Here is a 9,784-nt window from a genome sequence, read left to right on the forward strand (position 1 = left end):
AGAAGAATATACACATGCTGAATACTGAAATGTAACATTCAAAAGGTGTGGGATTATTTGCCTTATTTGCACCCATGAGAGCCATAAATTATGCTGACATAAGCTGTAGTGTAGACATACCCTGGGAAAGGTGTGTGAGGGGGGGAGTTGAGCTGTGTGAATCACTGATCTTCTTCCAGTTCGCTGGCCCTTGGGAGAACTGACAAACAGCAGGGCTTTGCAGGGCTGCCCAGAGGATTCGGGGGGCCTGGGGCAAAGTGAGGGAGCGGATATAAAAAAAGGCACCACCCACTGCGGCACTTGTACTCACTGGGCGGCGCTCAGAGTCTTCAGCGATGGCGGCTCCTTCACTCGCTCCATGTGTTCGGCAGCACTGAAGGACCTGCTGCCAAAGTGCCGCCGAAGACCCGGAGTGAGTGAAGGGCCCACAGCCAAAGACCCGGACCGCCACTGGGTGAGTAGCCAGGGAAGGGATTCTTGGACAGGGCTCGCAAGGGGGCTGGGGGCACATTGCCAGGCCTGGGGCAAATTACCCCACTTGCCCCTCCCTCTGGGCAGCCCTGGGGCTTTGTGCAGAAGGAAAGGGGAACTCTGAGCCCTGGGACCACAGGCGATCCCAGAAGCAGACATGCCAAACTCAAGGGGGAAAAACTGAAATTGGGCTTGGTTTTGGCTTAATTGGCTTGAGAGTTGCTTGTTGGCTAGTTTTTGGCTTGTAGCTTGTTGCGTCTTTTTTTTTTTTTGATCAGCTCCCAGCAAGCGGGGGTGAGTCCGGGGGTCACAGGGGGCCCACCACAGTCCCAGACTGCCCGCGGGGGCAGCCAGTCACAGGGTGTCGGGGTTCTCAGGGACTGGCTTGGTCTGAAACGGGATCAGCTTCGGTTCTGGCGTGTTGTGAAAGTCGGGTGCTTGTTTACCGCGTTTAAAGCCGGCAACTGTGCAGCCAAGCCGGCGGCCAGAGCGCAAGGGCAGCGTGGCGCTGAGCCCCGCAAGTCTGTGGGGAAACCCTGGGACGGGCCGGGGTCATCGCCTCAGAGGCGGGTTCCCGCCACCGGCGGGGTTTAGTCCGGCTCACCCGCCGCGCCATGTTGCTGTGGAAAAAAAAGGTTTTGGCCGAAACACGTCACTCGGCTCTGCGGGGGGAGGGGTCACAGCCAGAGGCCACTGGGGGCGGGTTTTTTGTCAGCTTGTGAACGGGAGTCAGTGACAGTCAGAGGATCAGGCAGTTCCGTGGCCACCTCTTCCGGGAGCGCGCGGCAGCGCCGGGGTCCTCGCGCCCTTAAGAAGGCAGCGCCGGGGCCCCGCCCCCCTCTTTCGCTGGTGACTCGTAGAGGCTGCGGGGTAAGTGGGCACGAGGCCGCGGCGCGAATTTAACCCCCGTCCCCTGGGCATCGGGGCGGGGCTGCGGCCGCCACCGCCACTAACCTCGGTCTGTCTCTTGTGTTTCAGCAAACCCCGGGCGGGAGCGACCCCCACCGACCATGGCCGAGGAAGGGTGAGAGCCGGGGCCGCGGGGCGGGGGGCGGGCGCTGGGTCCTAGCAGCTCGGCTGGGGCTTCCCGGGAGGGGAGGGGGCGCGGGCGCGCGTGGCCGATGCCGGGCCTCGCGCGCCACGTGCCGCCGCGTGTGGCTCCGCCGGGCGCTGAGCGCTCCTGGCCCGGCCCAGGCCGGCGCGGCCTCGCCGCGTGTTCGGAGCCGGGTGGGAGGAACGGGTGGCGGGATCTCCGGGTCGGGGGCTTCACCTGCAGCGGGGCGGCCTGGGCTGCAGCGGGGTTGTGCGTCCCTTTGCACCCCGCCCCCGGTGTGTTATGGGCCCGGTGTTTGCAGGTCCCCGGGGCTCCTAAGGCGGGAGGCCGGCAGGTGAGCGAGGAGTTATGTCTCTGTTCGATTGTTTAGCATTGCTGCTGGAGGTGTAATGGATGTTAACACCGCCCTGCAGGAAGTGCTGAAGACCGCACTCATCCACGATGGCTTAGCTCGTGGTATTCGTGAAGCTGCCAAAGCCTTGGACAAGTAAGTCTTATATTTTGGGGCTATGTATTGTAACGAGCAAATCTGTTTAAATATTTGTTAATGTAGGTGTATAGTTATTTGGACATATATTAGGATGAACAGGTTTTGACTTGAAATCTGATCCCACTAACAAGGAGACTATCAGTCCTTCTGTCATATGTAAAGTTTAAACCCAAAAATTACAGGTTACAGTCCCAAGATGCTGGGTTTCCTGTGCTTGTGTTATGTAGTTGCCTCATGTAACTGAGAGCACCCAAGCAAAAATAGCTTTCATGAACAGTTGTGGGATAGCACATGCAACATGATTTGAGTTTAGGAAATCTGAGTCTCAGTGTAGTTTGCTTGAGCTTCTACTTTAAATGTAGTTTGATTAGTATGGCCCTTGTTTTGGTGAGCTGATACATTTCTTCTGGGCTAGGGATTATTGGAAGATTGAGGTTTTTTATAGACAGTATCAGACTTGGGGTCTACTAAACTTAATAGTGTGCCTTTAACTGGGGATAAAAATCTTCTCAAGATCTCATTGAGAATAGGTCTGTTTGGGAAAACTTGTCTTCAGTTTTTTGGTAACCTTTAATTTATATTCTGGTTTCATTCAGTGAACTTCTGTATAGTATATTGCAAAGAAAATCTTATAAGTTTCAGCTTTATGTTCTGTTTTATGTATCTGTTACCAAATGTAGTATGTGAGTTGATCTCAGAGCACACGCTTAGTGGCAAAGTAAGATAGAGATGCATGTGTGAATAATCTTTTTAGGTTTAGGTATATAATAACTTCCAAAACTCCAATAAAACTACAGTGTTTGAATGATGACTCTCAAACATGTCGGATACCCCTTCACTCTTTTTATGAGTGATAAAAGTAGTCTGACAAACCTGTAAGTTTAAGGGACTAGACAGATAATACTAAAACAAGAGAGAAAGAAAGAAGACATAGACTATGTACAGTCAACTCTCCGAAACATACTTTAGGAAATACAATTATATTGCCTAATGTGACATTGCTTTTTGAGCTGCCTTATTTGTTGTAGGCTGGGTGAGGGATGGGCGGGTATTAGCACAGGACCATGGGTAGTAGTGATATTTAATAGGTGGATTCTTTCAAAGTGTGTTAAGTACAGTACTAAGAGCCTGTTTTTAGCTGCATTAATCTCTAAAGATAATCAGATGTGTGGTGCTGGATGGAATAGATGGAGTAGCATCATGATTGTAATTAGGTCCGAGTGTAATGACTCGGATCCTCCTGATATTCATATCTCACTTCCGATTCTTGCATGGACCAGGAGAGATCAGAGGTAAACCAGTGCCCATGATTCAGGTGGATCCTCAGTCAGATCCCATTCTTTTTCAATGGTGTCCTCCCCCACCTTTATCCAATATATGTTATTAATCAAACTTTTACTTGAGAGATTATGAACAACTACAAAAACTCCATTCCAGTCGCCCAGGGCAGGGGGTGTGTAAAATTGCATACAAAATTCAAACCACTCCAGTCATCTTAATAGTCAAAATGCATAAAGATACAAAATTCATGGCTTGTGCCACTTTTTTTTTTTTTTTTTGGCCTGGGCTCCTGTAACTGCCTTCTTTCAGATCTCCCTTACTCTCATCTTCCTCTTCAATCTATTCAAAAAGTATGTATTGCAGTAGTGTACAGAAGCCCTAATTAAACGTGAGGTCCTGTCATGATAGCTGCTGTGCAGATGGGCAGACAAGATCCCTGCCTTGAAGAGTTTATAATTTAAATGTCAAATATAACTAGTGGACATACATTTTTACTTCACAATCATAGTTTGTGCTAATGGATTGCTGTCATTTGAACTATGCTGTGAAGGCCTCACTCTTGCAGTTGGCTGCTTGCTGTAATATGGAGGTGTGCCCATATGCAGTCATTTGCAGAAACTGGAATCTAACTACATTACATTAAATCAAGGGCAGAGGTTCCATGTAATCAATGGTTTTTTAGATTGTTTCCAAAACTGAAGTGGATTCCTGTCAGTTAAACTCTGAACTCTGCTATTGATGCAGTAAATCCTTCTAAAGCTTGATTAAAAGTTATTTATTTTCTTTTAAACTGAATCTGAACATACTGGTGGGACCAGATAGGTTTTACAAAAAGTGGTTTAATGCAAACAAATAAACTTTGAATATTGTATTTTTAGTTCATGGCTTAATTACTAATGAAAATCTATTGACTTGGGAATAACTTGTTGTGTAACTTGTGTATAAATGTTCTTTATTTTAGACGCCAAGCCCACCTTTGTGTTCTTGCTTCAAACTGCGACGAACCCATGTACGTAAAGTTGGTTGAAGCCCTTTGTGCAGAACACCAGATCAACTTGATAAAAGTGAGTATTGAAACTTCAGTTACAAATTTAGAGCTGTATCAGTATTGTACTTAAAAACATACGTGGTGCCATAAATGATCTGATACTGTAGTCTACTCAACCAAGACCCATTTCTGTTGGACTAGTATTTTAGTGCTATGAACTAAGCATATTAACAGTATAAAAATATAAGCCAAAGAGGAAGAAAATTAAGATTTTTTTTTTTAGTAAGTAATGTTGAAGACCAAGTAGACTGTGGTGTATTTTGTGTGTTGTAAAACTCAGTTGCTGGTACTTCTGCCTACAAATGTTAGTCTGAGGCTCTTAATTTCAAGTCAGAGCCTCATTTACTTTCTTCAGAATCCTGTTAGAGCTGTACAATGATGATAGTTTGGCTCCCTCTACTGATATTTGTGAGGAAAGCAGCCACAAACGTTACCCAATGTTTCTGAGTGTACAGCGGCTTTGATCTTATTCTAATTGCATCAAGGAAAGTGCAGTTCTAACATACTAATGTCTTTAACAGGTTGATGACAACAAGAAACTGGGCGAGTGGGTAGGTCTCTGCAAAATCGACAGAGAAGGAAAACCTCGCAAAGTAGTGGGCTGCAGTTGTGTGGTTGTCAAAGTAAGATGACAAGGTTTTTTTCCATTTGTTTCCTTGGTTTCCAAAAAATAAGTAAAGAATCTAGAACATAGTTTTAAATAGAAAAATATTTCCACTTAGTAAATTCAGTGCCAATTCTCCATTCCAGAAAAAAAGTTTCTTGTATTGAAAAAAAAAAAAATAGGCATACATGGGTTAACATTCTTATTTTATAATTAATTTTAGTGGTATTTTTAGCAGCAGATAGTTTTACCAATCCAGCTCAGTCTAATGTTTTCTCTTTTGTTGCTGATTATTTTATAATGCATAACTAGAAATCTGAGTACAGGATTGATAGAAAACATTAATGGGTTAACATTAAAACAAAATTCAATATTACCCTTTATTGGAAGAGGTCTGGTTCTGTTTTAACAAATAACTAAATGCCAGTAAATTATGTCTGCTTAACTTGAACATGTTCTGCAGAAATCATTAAGATGGTGCTGGCAATAACAAAGCCATGGTACGAGCCTTAAAGACTTGCTAGTCCTTGAGGTCCCTGAAAATGGCTACACATCGTCCATAGTGGACAACACTGATGGTTACTCTGAATATTTTCATATTTCTGTCATTGTTCTGGATTTTAATAAATGGATTTTCTATGACTGTTAAGGTTTTCCCATAGATTCCATGTTATCACAACAATTAGGTATGCTTGCCTACATTTTACCATTTGGTTTCCTTAAGTCTCAGGCACTCAGATACGTTGTAGGGACGTTGAAGGGTATTTTGGAAGAGTAGCAGAGTATCTGGGAAAGTGCAGTCCACTTGCAGTTGCTCAAGGAGCACAACAAAGAGATGGTAGAAGCACACTGCTTTTGAACACACCATTGTTTTTGTCAAAGTACAGGGGATTATTGGTGTGTTTGAGGGGAGTCAAGGATGGGAACAGTCTTTCAAAAATACTTTGTGTATATAAGGAAGAATCTGGCAGTTAGTATCCCAACTTCTGCACAGCTCAGTTTCTTCAAATAGTGGGAAGTAGATGAAGTGTGTGCAACTTACTAGCATATTAAGGAGGCTAAAGTGAATACCGAGAGTCTCTGATTGTTATTCTAACATGAGGGCGTGTACATGAACAAGTATATACATACATGTAGATCATACTTGAAGAATAACGTTTGTGTGCCCATATATCTAAGTGCTGAATCTATTTGAATATCTTCCACTAAAGTTTACTCCAACATAGCCAAACAAAAATATATTGTAATTTAGCCTGTAGCTTACTCTGAACAAAGATATATTAATTTCCAAAGATGTCTGTATTCCATTAATTTACTCTTTTGTATTATAGGACTATGGCAAGGAATCTCAGGCCAAAGATGTAATCGAAGAATACTTCAAGTGCAAGAAATGATTGAAAAATAAATTTTGTTAAGCCTGACTCATTTGTGTCTGCTTTTGATGGGCAGCATCTATCATGATCTTTCAAGCTCAAAAAGTACACTTTCTAACTCCTCCTTTCATCTTGGGTCTTTTGACAGTAGTTTATCCATTCAACTATATCCACTTAAGCAAACTTTTGCTATCAATTGTAGAGAGAACCTAATTTCATTTTGAGGGGATTGAGAGCCGGTATTGCAGCATCTGTGATGAAAATTTGGCTCCCTCTACTGAAACAAGTGAGGAAAGATGCCTGAATTGTTACCCAAATCTTCTGAGATGCAGCAAAATTTCTTTAAAACTAGCTTTTTTGGCACTTTTTAATTAACACTGGATACATTTTAAGTATGTTTTCCTATCTTTTGAAAACTTAACTACACAGTCCCAAAGGAAATTCAGGTTTGAATTAGAGATTACAGCTCAAATAGGTTTTTATAATGGGCTGAATATGAGTAAGTTTCACCCCAACCTTTGGGAGCGTCTGGATTTTGCTTTCTTATGTTTAGATATGTTCTGATAAGGAGTTCTGGCTATGACTTTGCTGTGAACCAAAACAAATAATCCTTGTAAGGTTCCATTATAATAAGTGAAATGCTCAAATTATTTTGACCTCTTGACCATACTTCTCTACTTTGTGTACTGGCTGTGGCTTACTCCTGTGAGAAGTGAAAGTTAAATTACCACTCTTCTAATTAGATTGCATTTTTGTTAGTGCGGGGAATGCACTGACTGAGTTGTGAGGGAATTTATAGAAACCAAGTTGATACCTTCATGCTAATTAATAGGTGAATTTCCTTTATATAACTTGTGACAAAAGCTGGACAGCTGCAAGAGAGTGATGTTAGCCTTAGAATAACGGTCCTGTTTCTGATAAGCTGAGAAGGAGTTGCTGCAGGTCAAGGGACACCTGAGTCCAATTAAGGGCTGCCTGAAACCTAAAAATCCCTCTCCTGGTGAGGTGAGACAGGCACCTCTAGGATGAGAGGCTGCTCTCCTCCCTACAACGGAAACAACCAAAACTGAATACTTGTTTAGAGGAAGGACTTACACCCTGGGTGCATAACAGGACGATGCCTCTGAGGTGGGGGAGGCAAAGTTACCCCCTTTATGTTTGTGAATATTTTTTGTTTGATGGAGGAGTACTTCAAGGCCTAACTTGAAAATAGTGATAAAGAAACAGTGGGAAGACCCACTGTCCAGAGTGGGGATTTACTGCAGGTCCTCCCACCACCGGATGGGGAAGTGACTTAGTTTGTGGCTTTTGTTTAGAGTTGCTAGAAAATTTTTGTTTGCCAAATAGGACATTTTATCAAACAAGAGAAACATGCGAGCCAACGAGTATAGATCTGGCTGTTAATATTTGTCCATACCGTCTCAGCCCCTTTTATCTCCAGCTTTTTGCAATAGGTTTTTTCAATTTTAGCTCAGGTTGCTTAAGTACTCTGAATCAAAATCACTTGCATACTCTTATCAAGTGCACACCACTGCTTGGAGTTGTGGTCTGAAAATAAATCTATAAGCCTGATTATGTAGTAGACATGCACTCAAGTATTTTAGTATTTACTACTGTGCAAAACTATAGAGAAGAAAAGATTTGGCACTTGACCAAGGCTCTATCAGCAACAAAGTTGGTTTTACTTTTTCCTAATAAATGAAGCCTGCTGATGGGAATAGATACATTAAGGTTCTCAGTCATCTGCAAGGGCTAGTATAACAACCTAAATAGAATTACATACACAACTACAGTTGCAAAGCTGAGCATTCAAAAGTTGGGAAATGCCAGAAAAAAGTTGCCTGTACAACCATAATTCTGCTGCCTTTGCATACTGAGTTTTCTTCACAGGATTTTGACCTTATTGCACACAATGGATATTGCATTTTGAATGAGCAGCTCTTTTAATTCTGGTACATGATTGCTGGGTATTGCACCATGCCCTTTCATACCAAATACTGTTCAAACCCTGCTCAGATTGCAGAATTATTTCCTTGTTTTTTCTGTGGGACTCTTTGCTGTAGTTAGGAGTGCTTCACAAACATTAATTTATCTTCACACCACACACACCCCTGGTGTGTATGTCTACACTCATAAAAGACTTGTAGCATGGTTGCTTCTGGCCCAGGTCAACTGACTATGGTTGTGGGGCTAGAAAATTGCAATATTGGTTGGACTGGCCCATGTGGGAGGGAGGGACTAAGAGTCCAGGCTAAACCTGAACTTCTCCACTGCCATTTTTATCCCTGCAACCCACCTCAGCTGAGACTTAGGGCTGTGGGTTTTTTTGATCTGGTATTCCCATTTTATAGATGGGGAATTTAGGCATAGAAACCCTGATCCATAAGAGAGCATAGGTGCCACTCATCTTGAAACCCCTCTCCACTCGTGCCTAATCAGAAAAGGGTGCCTAAAATCCCATGGGATTCCATAGTTAAAATCTAAGCCTCTGCATGTGTGCATACACTCTGTTGCCTCAGTCTAGGTCAATGGTTCTCAACTTATTTATCATTGTGGGCTGCATATGCAGCTCTGTTATGTGGGTTGCATCCACACTATATGTACTATGTGTATGGCCCTGAGGATGTCAAATTGGCTGCAGCTGTGTGCTGATAGACCAGTGGTTCCCAACCCATGGCCCAAGGTGTACATGTCATGCCTAAGTAGGTTCCTCAGACTAGGTCAAGGGTTGGCAACCTTTCAGAAGTGGTGTGCTGAGTCTTCATTTATTCATGCTAATTTGAGGTTTTGTGTGCCAGTAATACATTTTAAATGTTTTTAGATGGTCTCTATATATGTCTAATATATAACTAAACTATTGTTGTATGTAACATAAATAAGGTTTTTAAAATGTTTAAGAAGCTTCATATTAAATTAAAATGCAGAGCCCCTTGGACCAATGGCCAGGACCCAGGCAGTATGAGTGCCAGTGAAAGCTCACGTGCTGCCTTTGACAAGTGTGCCATAGGTTGCCTACCCCTGAACTAGGTTGTCTCCTACCTATCTTTGCAGAGCCTTAGCCATTAGCTGTGCTCAAAACATGTTTAAACCTGCACAAAATGGTTGCAGGGTTGTGAGGCTGGCTTCCCTCTAACTCAGTGGTGAGGGACCTTGCCTGTGGTGTGGGAGAACCCAAGTTCATTTTCCCATTCTATGTGATGTGGAGCAGGGATTTGAACTTGGGCTTCCCACCTTCCAGGAGTGACATAGCCATTGAGCTATGAGGTATTCTAGCATTGGGAGGAGGGCATCTCATTCTTGTGAAGCTGTGTATGATGAATTATTAAATATGGGTTGGGCCTGGGTGAGTGATTATAGTGCAGTGATTAGAAATCTCACCTGAGAAGGGAGACCCAGGTTCAAATCCCTGTTCCGCATGAGGGAATGGTACGTAACTGGACCCAGCTCTCATATCTTAGATGAG

The 9,784-nt window shown here is 43.4% G+C and overlaps 1 protein-coding gene and 4 non-coding genes across 5 annotated transcripts; all 5 read left to right on the top strand.

Annotated features, from left to right (window-relative positions):
- The first annotated feature begins 1,230 nt into the window (after positions 1-1,230).
- On the top strand, positions 1,231-6,369 carry RPS12 (ribosomal protein S12). Its single transcript, XM_045008424.1, has 6 exons — positions 1,231-1,341; positions 1,450-1,495; positions 1,896-2,012; positions 4,258-4,360; positions 4,866-4,967; positions 6,280-6,369. The coding sequence occupies exons 2-6, from the start codon at positions 1,482-1,484 to the stop codon at positions 6,340-6,342; spliced, it is 399 nt and encodes a 132-aa protein (XP_044864359.1). The 5' UTR covers positions 1,231-1,341; positions 1,450-1,481; the 3' UTR covers positions 6,343-6,369.
- On the top strand, positions 2,814-2,888 carry LOC123367730. Its single transcript, XR_006578612.1, has one exon. It is a non-coding gene; the product is annotated as a small nucleolar RNA SNORD101 (small nucleolar RNA).
- Positions 4,712-4,800, top strand: LOC123367744. Its single transcript, XR_006578626.1, has one exon. It is a non-coding gene; the product is annotated as a small nucleolar RNA SNORD100 (small nucleolar RNA).
- Positions 5,369-5,502, top strand: LOC123367742. The gene has a single exon (XR_006578624.1). It is a non-coding gene; the product is annotated as a small nucleolar RNA SNORA33 (small nucleolar RNA).
- Positions 6,370-6,567: 198 nt separating the features above from the next.
- On the top strand, positions 6,568-6,652 carry LOC123367745. The gene has a single exon (XR_006578627.1). It is a non-coding gene; the product is annotated as a small nucleolar RNA SNORD100 (small nucleolar RNA).
- Positions 6,653-9,784: the final 3,132 nt, after the last annotated feature.

The sequence above is a fragment of the Mauremys mutica genome, chromosome 3 (genome assembly GCF_020497125.1).
Source record: "Mauremys mutica isolate MM-2020 ecotype Southern chromosome 3, ASM2049712v1, whole genome shotgun sequence".
NCBI classification, from domain to species: domain Eukaryota; kingdom Metazoa; phylum Chordata; order Testudines; family Geoemydidae; genus Mauremys; species Mauremys mutica.

Excerpts from the sequence above, each read along its gene's own strand:
- RPS12 (XM_045008424.1), top strand. Across the intron at positions 2,013-4,257 it reads GCTGCCAAAGCCTTGGACAA|ACGCCAAGCCCACCTTTGTG; the intron begins GTAAGTCTTATA and ends TCTTTATTTTAG. Across the intron at positions 4,968-6,279 it reads GCAGTTGTGTGGTTGTCAAA|GACTATGGCAAGGAATCTCA; the intron begins GTAAGATGACAA and ends TTTGTATTATAG.